The 14,267-nt window shown below is 45.6% G+C and overlaps 1 protein-coding gene across 1 annotated transcript; it reads right to left on the reverse strand.

Moving 5' to 3' along the window:
- Positions 1 to 3,482: 3,482 nt before the first annotated feature.
- Positions 3,483 to 7,128, reverse strand: LOC118685483 (left-right determination factor 2-like). Its single transcript, XM_036381032.1, has 4 exons — positions 6,885 to 7,128; positions 5,766 to 6,003; positions 4,757 to 4,996; positions 3,483 to 3,801 (listed from the first exon to the last, which is right to left on the reverse strand). Exons 1-4 carry the CDS (start codon positions 7,126 to 7,128, stop codon positions 3,483 to 3,485), a joined length of 1,041 nt encoding a protein of 346 aa, XP_036236925.1.
- Between the last annotated feature and the right edge of the window lie 7,139 nt (positions 7,129 to 14,267).

The raw sequence follows: 14,267 nt of genomic DNA on the forward strand, positions 1-14,267 counted from the left end.
AAACCAGCCCCAGCAGAGATGCTGTGACATCCGTGCAGCTGCCCCAGCGGTAAATCCAAGTGTCCATGCAGGCAGCAGGGCAGGCAGGGCTCTATCTCTCAAGGATATGCACCCCTGCAATACCCACAGCTCTCCCTGGTAAAAACGAGAGCAGGCTGCCAGTACTAAAGTGATTTCAGCATTTATTATAAGAAAAAGAAAGGCCTAAAGCAAGGGGCCGAGGGCTGAGCTGGAGCGCTGCCATCGAGGATGCTGCAGCGCCGGCGCTGGGGCTGCTCAGCAGCGATGTTCCCAATGTCCCAGATGGAGCAGCACAATTCAGTGGGTCAGAAGCCCCTTTTTATCCTATTTTTTGTCCCTTTGGATTGGTTTCTTTTTGGATCCTTCGTTTGCATGAAGGTTTAAGGCGCTTGATTGGCCCATTACAGTTCTGTCCAGGCTGGCTGGTTTCACTAAGGGGGTGGTGCACTTTACTGAGGTGTGTTATGGTACGTTGAGTACCCTGTTTCTTACAACTACCCTTTTAACCCCTTTTACAAAATAATCACTATGAAAAACACTAATCACAAGAGTTATGGACAGTCTGGGTACCTCTTTCTGGGCAAAATAAGCCCAAAAAAGGACCCACGTTAACAGAGGATTAACCCTTAAAAGCAACAGCCTGTTGCATATTCATACACCTCATACAGGATGTATAATTTCCGTTCAAACACAGGATTCTGTCAGCTTCTTCCTCTGAATCCTGACTGCATCTTCAGGCCTGAGCGAGGCAGGAAGAACTCGATAAGAGGGCAATAAATTCTTTTTTTCTGAAAGATTTAGGTGTCCTGTGGCTGCTATCTCTGTGCAAGTCCTTTTTTAAAAAAGTATCTTACATAGCATAGTTTCTACTTTGACATTATGTTATAACCTAAAACTATATTTAACACACTACTTAAGAAAATTAACACAGCATAACTTTCTAACATAACACATATAATACTCATTTTAATATTTGCGAAAAGCCAATATAAAATACACATTTTTCACACAACAACCAATCTAACAGTACATGCTTAACAATTTAGCAACTATTTTACAACAGTTTCTAACCTATTTTTAACACTCCCCACAGTAAGACCAGGTCTCCTTGGCCACCACCTCCCCTTCCCCGCCCTCCAGGTGTCACAGACATGCTCACAGACCCACCGCTCGCTTCTGTGTCCCTCCTGTCCGCAGGACACCCAGCAAAGGCAGCCAGACTCAAAGCAAGGGGCGCCGGACACAGCGCAGGATCCTGGGGGAGGGAGGAGCCTCGCCCACGCCGCTGCTCCTGGGATGCTCTGCTCCCCATTTCCCTCAACAGCCTGCCCAAACTGCACTGCACGGAATTTCCCCCGGGATGGAGGATGAATGATGGCCGGAGTCCAAGTGCTGGAGGTTGGAGGGAAGCCAGGGTTAATGCTCTTCGTTCTCAGACAGCAACCAGCTCAAACACTTTGTTCCCCAGCTCAAACCCTTTGTGTGGCTGGAGCATCGGCTCTGCTCCTCCTGGTGATGGCCGAGCTCCTGCCCTTCAGGCTGCGCCCTGCCCCAGCTGGGTGGAGAGGACCTGGGGCTGAATGCCGATGCCATTAGGTAGATACATAGTCATGAGAAGGGAATGCCAGAGATCGTTCTTGGCTCTTCCAGTTCTGACTCCAGTGCCTCATGGTGCTGTAGCCCAGCGCTGGTGAACGGTGAGTCTGTGCTTTTGCCCTTGTTCCTCCCCTTAAAGCTCTTTTGCCACAGATGTTTACACAAGTGAGAGGTGCCAGCCTGCCCATGAGGTGATGGCAGAGATGCCTGGGTGACCTCAGAGCTGGAGTCCTGCAGAGCAGCAGGAACACTCACATTTCCTGATGGATTACACATAGCCACTGCAGAGTCAAACAGGTCCCTCTTTTCCCCTCATCCATGGTCGCCCTGTCTAGCCAGACAAGCGCATTTCAGAGTCCTTGCACCAGCAGCAGGTTCAACCAGAGCCTCAGGGACCACACCCCAACATCCAACAGAGATGGTCAGCAGCAAATGCTTCATCCCCAGAGCCATCTCAGTGGGTTATGAACCGAGGAGGAGTCTGACACAGAGGTGGAAATAATTAGCATGGGTGACACCGTGGCCAGCTGCTCAGAACAGTTCATAAAGGGATTAAACCATAATGATCATAGCGTTTCTCCAGGGTATGTCCAAGAGGAAGGGTCAGGGTTAAAATGCTTCTCACGGGCAGGAAGGGGGTGGGACGCAGCTCATCCCTCCCCGCACTGCAGCTCCAGCTGAGCCCTGCAGGTTCTGTCACCGCTGCGGCTCCCGAGGAGAGCATCACCTCCTGCTGGCAGAAAAGATTCAGGGTTTTCTCTTTAGGAAAGTGTTGGCTTAAACTGCGCAGCAGCTCAGGATGAAGCGCTGGCAGTGTAGGCTCTGCTCTGCTCTGCCTGCCGATTCAGCCCAGCCCCTGGGGGAGCAGACAAAATCACACAGGTAGCTGAGAAGAGCTGTTCCTGTGTGCATGTTTATAGGAGCTGGGCACTGGATACTCACAGAAACATGATAGACCTTTTCCCCTCCTTTTTAGATCTAAGAATAAATATTAGCGCACACATGGTGACTTTAATACTTGTATTTTATTGTTTCCTTGATTTTGAAAGCACACACAACTTGAAAAATATCCCTAAATTGAAATAACTGTAATACAGAATCAGAAAAACAAACTGTTACTCACACAAGCAAGTCCTAATGTTCCTGTTGATTCCAGGACTCTAAATTCTGGCTAAAACTGTGTGAAGCCCGTGGTACAGGGACCAAAAATATAAGCCTTTGAGTTTCAGATAATATTTTATGTACATGTAGGTATGTATATGTACATGCAATACATATGCACATAAATATGCTCCTTTGAGCTCTAGGCAATATTTTATGTACATATAGATATATGTAAGTAATCAATATGTAGCTATCCAGTATGTAGACAGTACACACATTTATTCATACACTCTGTACATGTGTGCATGTGTGTGTACAGTTTATATACATGTAAGTGCTTCTGCTCCCCAGCTCACCAAAAACACAGCTTGGGCAGACAAGGACCAAACCCAGCAGCCTAAGAATGAAAAGCTGAGCCCACGAATTTGTTCTTCACCTGGTGATGGTGAAGGAATGGAATTTTGTTCTTTTGCCTGGACCTGTTTGCAGTACTCCAGGGTGGGGACTGAAATAAATTCAGTGAAGTTTAGCTGGCACCCAGGAGGTCCTGAGAAGCACTAGGCTCCTCAGGCATCCCTCACATGTGTGAAATGCACACTCCTCTGAGCCCATCTACACTGACAAGTGCACTCTCTCTGCACGGCACCAGGGCCCCAGTGCAGGCAGGAACCCTCCAGGACCTCCATCAGCGGCTCGGGGCCGGGGTGGCTCTCGGCGTGGCTGCAGGGAACGGATGACACCCCAAGCCACCCCGTCACTCCTCACACCAGCGCCACACCGTCCGCGACACAGCTGCACCTCTCCACGATCATGTTGGGGAACTCGGCCGCCTCGACCTCGGTGTGGTTGCCCCTCTTGACGAGGTAGATGATGGGCAGCGCCGAGCTGGCGGCCACGGCGCAGGAGCGCTGCCCGGAGCCGGGGCGGCGCGGCGGCTGCAGGCAGCTCCCGGAGCAGCGGAACGCCTGGAAGCCCGCCGGCTCCAGCACCCAGGGCAGATCCCGCAGGCTGATGTAGTGCTTCTGCCGGCAGCAGGTGGATTTCCCCAGCACCGCCTCCTCCCTGCAGTCCCCGGAGCTCCTGGATACCAAAGAAGAAACAGGAATGGGTGCTGCAACTGGAAACTGGGGAGTGGGAGAAATCATCCTTGCTGCTGACAGCATAGGTGGGCTCTGAGACATGGAACCTGCTCAGGGTTGGTTTGAGTATTCAGACAGCAGATATGGGAAGAGGAGAGGTGAGATTCAGCAGCAGCTTTCTAACTACTCCATTCACAGCTGGTGGACACTGGTAAGGGTAAGAGCTGCCTACCCTCCTCTCCGCCCCAGTAATTTGGGGTTTGCCCTCTCCCCCACCCCCCAGTAATTCAAGGACAAAATTACACCAGAGGCAGTGTGAAAAAAATGCGTATTTTAGGATTTGCTTTTCGCAAATATTAAAATGAATATTGTATGTGTTGTGTTAGAAAGTAATGCTGTATTAATTCTCTTAAGTAGTTTTTTAAATATACTTTTACGTTATAAAAATGTTAAAATAGAAACAATGCTATGTAAGGTACTTTTTTTTTAAAGAAAGGACTTGCAGCAAGATAGCAACCACAGGACACCTCAATCTTTCAGAGAAGAAGAATTGATTGCCCTCTTATCAGAAGAAACCAACTTCTTCTCGCCTCGAAGGCGCTGTCAGGATTCAGAGGAAGAAGTTGACACTGACCAGACAGAATCCTGTGTTTGAATGGAATTTATGCATCATGGATGAAGTGTATGAATATGCAACAGGCTGCTGCTTTTAAGGGTTAATCCTCTGTTAACGTGGGTCCTTTTTCAGGCTCCTGCTGCCCAGAAAGAGGTACCCAGATGTCCGTAATTCTTTGTATTTAGTCTCATATTGTCCTAATTCAATTTGTCCAAATTATTATTACTCTAATTGTATTACTATTTTTTATAACCCTTTTATTGCTATTAAACTTTTAAAATTTTAAAACCAAGTGATTGGCGTTTTTCACAGGCAGTACAGCTTTAGGTTTCCTACATACCCATAGTCATCCAAGTTGAGGGTGTAGAGCACCAGCTCGGGCTTGCCCAGGGCTTTGTCCCTGGGGTCCTGCGAGGTGAAGCGCACGGCTTTGGCCATTTCCGAGGCGTGGCTGCCCAGCCTCTCCCCTTCGATCCGCACCTCCAGGAGCATCGGCTCCCGCCCCTTGCTTCGCAGCCAGTAATGCACGGCCTGGGTCACATCAAAGCTCTTCCAGCCCGACTCACGAATAGGAACCAGCCTGCATGACAAGGGCTTGGCATTAGAAAAGCCCATGAGATAAATCCCCGGCTCGCAGCGCTGTTATTGCAGCAGGATAATTCACTTCCTGTAGGTTGTCACATGCCTTAAGTACACGATCATTTTTGCTCTGGGCAAGCACCCACAGCAGTTAATTGTCACCTCAAAAAGACAAATGCAGATCTAACAGACACTGAAGGGTCAGGAAAAAAAACAAACCCTCTCTACATGCTCATACAAAAATTTAGGTGGTGCAGGGTCATGTGCAGCCTCAGTATTGGTGACAACACTTGGTAAACACCAGGCTCCCACCTGCTCCTGTCTGAGCTGCACTAGGGCCATAAGTTTCCAGTCCAGTCTAGTCTGCCTTCAAGGGTTGCAAAACTTCCACAGAGCTCACCACTACAGAGTCAGATGATTTTTGAATCATTTACTTGTTTAAGCCAGCTAATAAAATGGCCAGTGGAAAGAAGACCAGCAGCCAGTAACCCACTTGAATTAGTGGCACAGAATTGAACTAGGTGGGGGATTTTAGAGAGAAAGATGTAGCAGCAAATGACATCATTTCATAGATTATTTCAAAGAATCATCATATATTGCCATCTCAGCATGATATCTGCTCTTAAAAGCTCATTGTGGGTTTAGAGGCCATGTAACACGGTTGTACAGATGTAGACCCCATCAGACTGAGCTGAGGCACAACCACACGATGCCCAAATGCACCCCAGAGGACCCAAACTCTGTAACTCCAGCAGAGGCCCCTTTCTCACCTGGAATCTATCAGGGAGGTGCTGTTGGTGCCATCGTGCTGCTGCTGCACCCAGTACACGCTGACTCTGGCGTTGGAGACAGGCCTGTGGGACTGCCTGGCAGGCAGGCTGGCTCTGTCCACAGGCTTTTTGAAGAGTTTCAGCTCAGCCATCGTGACTTCGCTGTTTTTGGGTATTCTGCCCTCCATGTCGAACATCAGCTTCTGGCGCGTGGTTGTGTCGGAGTGGAGGACTTCCCCTGTCATACCTGTGCAGTTGGGGACAAGAAGGATGGCCTGTCACTGTCACCCTGCTGGGAAAACTGCCACATTTCATGCACAATTATCATCGCAAACACTCCTTCCATGCTCCCAGTCGCAGAGACAGCCACTAAACACACCTTTTCTAATGCATACTTGAATCAATGTCTTGCAAATGCCCTAATTATTCTCCTATGTCTGAGCCTCGGCAGCTTGGAAGAACTAAATCTCTGGCATAACATGACCCCAAATTGAGCAGACCTCAAAAAGTGTGCACCTCTGTGCCAGTGCTAGGCATGAAAGCAGGAAACTGCACCACTTGGAATGAAAAAGTATTTTCATTTGCTGCCCTGGGTGCTGTGTATGTCTTTTGAAAGCACAATAAGCTCTAAGTGCCCTTGTACAGCCATTATTGTATCTGTATGGCTATTTTTCCTCCTTGGTAATTTTTCCTGAAAAAAAAAAAACCTAAACAAAAAAGAAATGAGCAGGAGTGAAACATTCTCCAAGAGGTGTGATTCCTATTAGAGGACTTGCTGTAGATTTCCACCAAACCCTTGGCTTGCACTTTTTTACTCCCCCCTGCCTGCCCAGACTGTTCCCAGGGTACCAAGGCTTCTATCAAGCTCCAGCAGCATCCTGTCCTTTGGAAGGACTGCGGGACTCCCTCTCCAGGTGCAAAGGGTGCTGTGTTAATCTTTTCGATGCTGTCGCACGCTCCTCCTCTGCCCAGCTGAGCTCTGGAGCCAAACCCGACCCTCATTCCCCTTTCCCCTCGGGTGTTTGCCTCTGCCCATGCTGCTGCCAGCCCTGGCAGATTCCCCTGGCAGCAGCAGGATGCTTGGGATGCTTGGGATGCTGCCAGCAGCAGAAACCTTACCTGTGTGTCCCGGGATGCCCCTGAGGATGCCAGCCAGGCTCGGCAGGGCTCGGCGCTTCACCCTCTGCCGCTTCAGCATGGACATGTACTTGTTCTTGACGTGCTCTGGGATAACCACATCCGCCAAGTCTCTCGAATGAAGTTTAGGGACCTCGGACAGCCCCAGCTGCTTCAGCACCGCCTCCTTGAAGCGTTGCTGGGTAAAGGCTCGGGCGGTGAGGACGAGGCAGAGCACGCAGAGCATCCAGGCACACCTCAGGTCCATCCTCCTCCCCCAGAGAAGCAGCTCCCTGCCCGGCAGAGATGAAGGGGGGGATCTCCCCGGGGCTGCTCTCGGCAGAGATGTGCTGGCAGCCTGCCCGAGCTGGGTGGAGGTCCCCGGTGCTGGGGTTTTATAGCCAGCCTCGTCCCACTGGCACAACAAATTTCACAAGTGGGGATGAAGCGAAGGACTTAAAAGGATCACTCCCCTGTTGGTAGACACATGCCAGTTTAACACCTTCATCCACCGCAAAGTTAATACAGGAGGGTTTAGGGGGCTCCTAGATTCCATCACGGGGAAGAAATTTCCTTTTTTCTTTTTTAATTCCCTGTAAATATTTGCCCAGAAGCCCCCTGAGCAATGGGTGTCCCCTGCTCAGCCCTGCTGGGGAGAAAGCACAACTGCAGAATGCATTGCTTTATGTGCTACACCATATGATTCCTAGAGGCAGCATCAATCTTTACTGCAGAGAACTTGCCAATAACAACCAGGAGAAGCTTTAGCTTCAGCTGGAAGTCCATTTTTATGGCAAGCATTGAAAAATCATTTTAATCTTTGGGGTGGGGGGGGGTTAGGTTCCACTTTGATCTCTGAATATTTGTATCAAGTGTATGAATCAGGGCAGTGAGTCACAGCAGTTGAATGATTTATGGGTTTTATGCTGCTTCTGAATCACAGAAGGTGGAAGATATACCGGTGTGACATGTTAGAAAAACTCCCCATCACTCTTTATGGATTCCTGGGGGTTTCATAATACTCATGCCTAGAAGAAGTGGGCTTTATGTAAAGGCAAATCACTTCTCAGTGAACATGAGAAACCACTGCACTGTTCCCCAGCATGGATGAAGAATATCAGTATTTTGAATGCTGTTAACAGCCACAATAGAGCACTGGCTCTGGAGAGTGAAGCTGATCTGAAGGCTGGGGTGAGGAGGTTGGATGTTTACCTTGTAACATTTAAACTGGAAACTCTTTTCTTCCCCAGCCTTTGCTGGCATAAGGTGTGGAAATCTATTTTTGGCACCAATCCGATGAGAATAGAATTGGAGAAATAAAATGTGATTGATAAAAGCATGAAGGAGCATGGCACCTGGGGCAGACTCTCATCCTCTCCAGCAGCCACATACCTGAGCCTACAGACAAATGTCTTCAGCATCAAAGGCCCTTTGGATTTTATATGCCTCTGTAAATGATTCTAAATTGGTCCAGTTTCACCCAGTGCCCAGGCTGAATGGTGTGCCCTGAGGACAGTCTGGCTGGAGGATGGATGTAATGAACTTGTACAAAATCACCCCTTTGTGGCTCATCCCTCATTAAAACAAGTGTCAGCTGAGGGAGGCAGCCTGTTTTGTACTCGGGGGAAGGCAATAAAGCCGTCTGAAAGAGCCCCACTCAACACTTCTGTTACTGCTCACTTTGTCTTTACAACCTTTTAAGAAACTTGTCTTCTTAAGCATGATAAAGCCTCTGTTAGATGTTAAAAGGGCACCTTATTTAGCTAAATTGAGTTTTAAGAGGAAAATGGAACAGACTACAAAGTAACAGCCTGTGCATGGCCCAAGGCAGTGCATTCTTTAATCCTGCACTTTGTGTAGCATCTTTCTCCAGAGATGAATTTTAGACATGCATTTGTATATTACTTCAAAATACATCCATTCCCAAGACACAAACAGCAGTGAAAAATATCCACTTCATTTGTCTGCTTCAAGTTCAGCTCATGTCAAACACTCCTGTGAATAAAAGGGAAGGTTTTTCCTGAAATCTTTGTGATTTCCCTCATCCCTCTAGGAAAGCTCCATATACCCAGCTCCTCCCTCGGGACTGTCTCTCCAGCCAAATGGCACATTAGTGATTCCTAGAGGCTGGGGCAAGAGAGCTGGTCACACAATGGGCTGTGTCAGAGGCCTGGAAACCACCTGGGCAATGTTCAGATGGCTGACAAAGCTTTCTGCACATGGGCTCTCTAAATGTTGGCCAGCTCAGTTCCAGCAGGGAATTTGTTAGGTTTATACGGTCACCTGGATAAAACTGCAGTCCAAGGATTTGTAATGGTCTCTCTCTTGTGTCAGAAGACACAATCCCATAATTATTTATCCATTCAATTAGTCTTCGCCCCAGAGAGTGGTCCTACTCTGCAGTGAGTGTTCTTCAAAAGACCATGACAACATGAAACGAAAATGTCTGATTGCTCCAGCAGCACCCAACTTTCCTGTATCAGGATGTGATTTCCCCTGCGGCTGATGCCAAATCCACCAGGACTCTCCACTGTCCAATGTGTATTGGAAGGTGATTTATGGGCTTCACACCCAAAATAAAATTATTGACCAAACACACTTGAAGCTCAGCTAAGAAGAAAACAGAGGATGTATATTGGAGGCTTTTCACAGGAGAGTGATTATCTGGTCCAATTGGAGGATTTGCCATTCCCCCTTTGTCGTGCAAACAAGAAAAAGTCAGGAATTTTATAATAGCTCTTTCTGTGTAATGTGTATTAGAGCCTGCATGGCACTTTTGAAATGTCAAACAGAGGATTCAAAGAGGCTGCAAGGGGTGAAGTATGAGCAACTCCCAGTTCTAATAAAAGCCAGTACTTAGTGGAGAGAGAATCTCTATATTTAAGCTTTTAATTTTGTTGCAAGCACTTCTGTAAGACATTTGCTGGGCACATCCGTGCAATGACTTTTGGTAAATAAATCCAGTGGGATCAAAGAGAAAGTGTGAAAGGCCTGCCCTAATTATGTAGCTATTATCCTGGGAAACAAGAATGTTTGAAATGTATTTGAAGTATTGAGGGTCTGAATATTAAACTTTTGCAGATTTCAATTGCCATGGACATAACCCTTTTGTATTACAGCTGGGCCCATATTAAAACAGCCCTTGCTTGAGTGATGTGAAAGGCAACTTCTGTGGGCCAGTACAGCTCCCTGGAGTTTGCTCCCTGTGGCCTAAGCTTGCTCTGCAAGTATCTGGCATGGAAAATTTTCCAGAAGGTAAGGCCTGATAACACAAGACATCTGGGTGTCTCCCAGGGCTAGACTGAAAACAGCAGAGCCACTCAATGCAGCTGTGTCGATCTTTCTGATGGCTGGGATTTGTTGTCTTGTTATTTTTGTGCCAAAAGGCTTTGTGCTCAATCAGGTATTACCTGACTTACCTGCCTCTCATGCATTCCCTTCTCCTTGCAGTGGCTGCAAAGTCATAAAAGGGACTTTGGATCAGTGTTGTGAGCTCTGGCTAACCTGACTCTGGGAAATAGAACTTCCTGTCCCATGTCTGAGATGAATTGTGGTTGCTCTGAGTGCACAGATCTCATTCCAAAGATGCTGCAACCTCAGCCTCAGTCCTTAGTGTTTACTCTCCTGCCAAGGAGCCAGTTGCAGTAGCAACTTTTGTGCTCCAAACTATCACCTGCTTGAGCTATAGAGAAATTATCCTCCTTTAATCTAGGCGAGGACATGAGACTGTTTTTCCTCATCAGCAGTACAGGCCAGACTGAACTGGCCATCTCCAAAGGAAATATCTGAGACATCACATCCTGTTGGGTCCTTCCCTCCTGGTGCTGTGTATCCCTGATTGCACTGACATAAGCACATCTTCCATAGGCAGCTTCTGCTTTTACTCATGAGCTTGTTTTGGTCAGATGGCCAGGACAAAAGGCAGTCTGTCTGAGGAGGAGGAATGGATAAAATGTCCAAGTCCCCCCATGTCCTCGGTCAGCTGATGTCAGCTGGCTGGCTCGCAGGGGTTTGTGCCGGCAGTGTTTGCAAAGTGCCTGTGTTCTGGCAGAAAGGAAATCTTCAAGATTTTTTTTTTTTTTAACAGAAAAGCAAACACAACTGTTTAAATACAGCATTTTCTATGCCTTCAGCAGTCTCCTCCCCACTGCCCCAGTCTGTTCCTTGTTTGTTAGCTGGGGAAGCAGGACTCGTCACGGCTCTGATGGCTGCAGCATAGGCTGCTGGCAAAAACACTGACATTTAGTTAATGCAGTTGAATCAGATAAATAAGCATACAGCCCTGAATTGCTTGCTTTACACCACAGTCCACTTCATTAAGGAATGCCCTAATTACTGAGAAATGATTGAATTCTGTAGGAGCATCACTTAATTTCTAATCAGAGCCCATTTATCAGCCTAGTTAAAATGCTGCTTTTCCCTTGCCACTGTATTTATAGTGTAGAAGTTTATCAGCTTTTTTTTTTAAAGTTTCTTCTGCCTTATTGTGCACATTCAGTGTCCCATAGCCTTTACTGATTCTGTGCCAAGTTTGTGTGGCAATTGGCATTCCAAAACCTGTGATGTCCCCATTTTCCTGTCATGCTAATACTGTTGGAATACTCTTCATACTGCATCTGTGGCACTAAGTAACCTGGCTTAATCATGGATTGTATTTCCTCCAGTTAATTTTAGCTCTAATAAGTTTTGCTTCACTGAACAGAGTGTCCTCTTTTGCTAAGAAAGAGAGAAAATGAATCACTTTTCCCCAACTCAGATAGAGAAGAATAACAATATATTCTAGCAGCTGTAATTTATTTCTATTGCCAGGAGAAGTTGTAAAGACAGAAAGATTATGAAGTATGTGTTAATGCAAGTTGAATAATTTGCATTACTGACTTTGCTGGAAAATATTTTTTTTCTGCAGGCCAAAACTAAAGATGAAAGGACTAGATGAGTGAGACCTAAAAAGCAACTTCTGAGCTGTTGTGCAAAACAGTAATTTGTTAGTGGAGCGCAAAAAAACTCTAAAAATGCCTGTTACTTGCACAGAAAATTACAAAACCCAATGAAATGTTGTAGAAGGCAAAATTAAGTGATAACACACACACACAGATGACAAGACAGAATTGACAGTTTAGACTTCTCTGATCTGGTACATCAGACAGAGGGAGGAGCAGCTGCCCAAAGGCTTCTGCTAGTCCTCACTGAGCTATTCAAAATTAGCTTGGGCAGTGCCTAAACAAATCTGCTGATTGGCAAAAAGATACCTGCAACAACAGGAAATGAGCTGAACTACTACTCACCTGGTTGTTTTCCATCTGTAACATCTGCTGCTGAAGTGACTCTGGGGCTATTGCATGTCGGTGGGTTTTACACCATGGGACCTAGATTGTACTGATTGATGTATTCAGTTTCAAAAATAATTACCTGCACATGGCTTTTGTCCCTGATGTTAAGAGCACACTGGGGCTGTGATCAAAAGGATGGTGAGGTAGACTTCTGAATGGGCCCAGCAACAGCTCCAGGCCTGCTTGTCTGGGTTTTGGGTGAGCTGGGCTCATACAGAGAGAACATGGCTGGAAGCAGGAAGTTTCGAGAGGTACAAAACCATCTTGAAAATGATGATCTGGATCAGACTATACTCCCTCATCCTGATGCTTGATGTTCATTCTTTTGAAACAGAAAGAGGCTGTAAGCATGGCATTGAATTTTTGCAGGAAGCTTTTATTCAGAGTCTTCATAGTGCTGATGCAGAGAATGTTCAGAGAATGGTCTTAAAGGCTTGTAGATTATTTGAAATGCATTTTAAAAGATTTTAGATCTGTTAATAAAATTTCAAATCATTAACTCATTTTTAAAAATCTGTTGAGCTGGTTACTGTTAGTGGTGATTTATTATTCATCCTCTTCATTCCATTCCCCTTCTGTCTAGATTGAGTAGTTTGTTACACCTTTGAGAATTGCACAGTAACAAATACCAAAATAGCCCCCTAATTTTTTTTGTTTTCAAATAATGCTACAATGTTCAAAAAGAAGGGTGTGTGGATAGACTGCTCCTAGTCAAGAAGTTACTACACAGCTGTTTTCACTTAAATATTTATATTGTCATGGTATTGATTTCTAATATTTTTGAATATTATTACTATTTAATTTAAAAGAATTCACAAGAAAAGAACTGAAAAAAATGACTGGGTTTTTGTGTATTTGACTCCAAAACAGAACAGTTAAAGGTATTTTACTTCATGGCACAGGAAATTATGTAATTTCCTGCCATGCACTCATATCTATGTAAAGAAGGCATATAAGGCCTCGGATATAACATGGCCCTTAAAAGAGTAAAAAATAAAGCTCTGTGACCTGACCAGTTTTAATCCTTTTAGCATTCATACTGCAGCACCATGGGAGATGCATCATGTTCATTTGATTTTAAAAGGGAATTTAGCCACACTTGGTCAGGTCACTTAAAGCGTGAAACACAAGCTTCAGTTGTTTGAGTTTTTTCTTTTTTTTTCCTTTTCTTACCTTACCATTTGCTTATTCAAAACCATTTATCCAGGAATGGCCAACATTTCCACAGGGCAACCAATGCATTTCTGAACCTTAATTTTGGCTTTGACATGTGATTCTGGAGGAAATGCCATGCATTTGAAGCTGGCATCTGTCAGCTTTCCAGGCTGAATAACTAAAGATATGGTGACTAAAATTTATTTTATCTATGCAGCATGGCTCTTAGCTTTAGCAGTTGCCAGTGCAGAATTCAGCATCTTTTGACAAATCATACATGTGGAGAAGATTTTTCAAAGGTACAAGAAGGAATTTAGAGTCTATTTCTCATTGAGCAAAACTTGGGTGCTTAGTCCCTTTTCTCTGCTTTGATTATAAAACAGAGCAAGGAATATTTTACCTTGTGACAGCAAAACTAGAAATAATTACTGCAATTTAAGCAGAGATATAGATGACCTGAGAATTAATTTGAAATGCTTGATCATTTTGACCAGATCTGTTGGAAAACTTCTAAGGCAGACTACAGGAAAACAATGTTCTCAAGGAAGTTCAATTTCTGCAAATCCAATGGGAGGAATCTGAAAATCATTATGTGAAGCAGACTTGGAAAATTGGCTCTTAAAACTCTTTGAAAGCTTCATTGTTTGATTTGTTTTCAGTCCCTTGTGGTAAGAAAGCTTACCTCTGGACTCCACCGTGTTCCCAGGCTGGTAAACTGTTGAACACTTGCTGTCCTAAATGAGAAAGTGCTGTGATTCATAATAGGACATGAAAATATACTGTTGCTTGGGTTGCCTTGAAACTGATCTAGAAACAACAGCAGTAACAGAACACAGTTGTCTTGTTTCCTGAGTGGATGGGAACTGGTCCCTTAACACATTTTCGTGTCCACTGAGCAATG

This window comes from Molothrus ater, chromosome 3 (assembly GCF_012460135.2).
Source record: "Molothrus ater isolate BHLD 08-10-18 breed brown headed cowbird chromosome 3, BPBGC_Mater_1.1, whole genome shotgun sequence".
NCBI lineage: Eukaryota > Metazoa > Chordata > Aves > Passeriformes > Icteridae > Molothrus > Molothrus ater.

Bases quoted from the DNA above. Each gene is read 5' to 3' on its own strand.
- LOC118685483 (XM_036381032.1), bottom strand. From the start codon at position 7,128: ATGCTCTGCGTGCTCTGCCTCGTCCTCACCGCCCGAGCCTTTACCCAG. The intron at 4,997-5,765 runs GTGAGAAAGGGG...CTTGTCATGCAG, and splicing joins ACCTCCCTGATAGATTCCAG to GCTGGTTCCTATTCGTGAGT. The intron at 3,802-4,756 runs GTATGTAGGAAA...TTTGGTATCCAG, and splicing joins CTCAACTTGGATGACTATGG to GAGCTCCGGGGACTGCAGGG.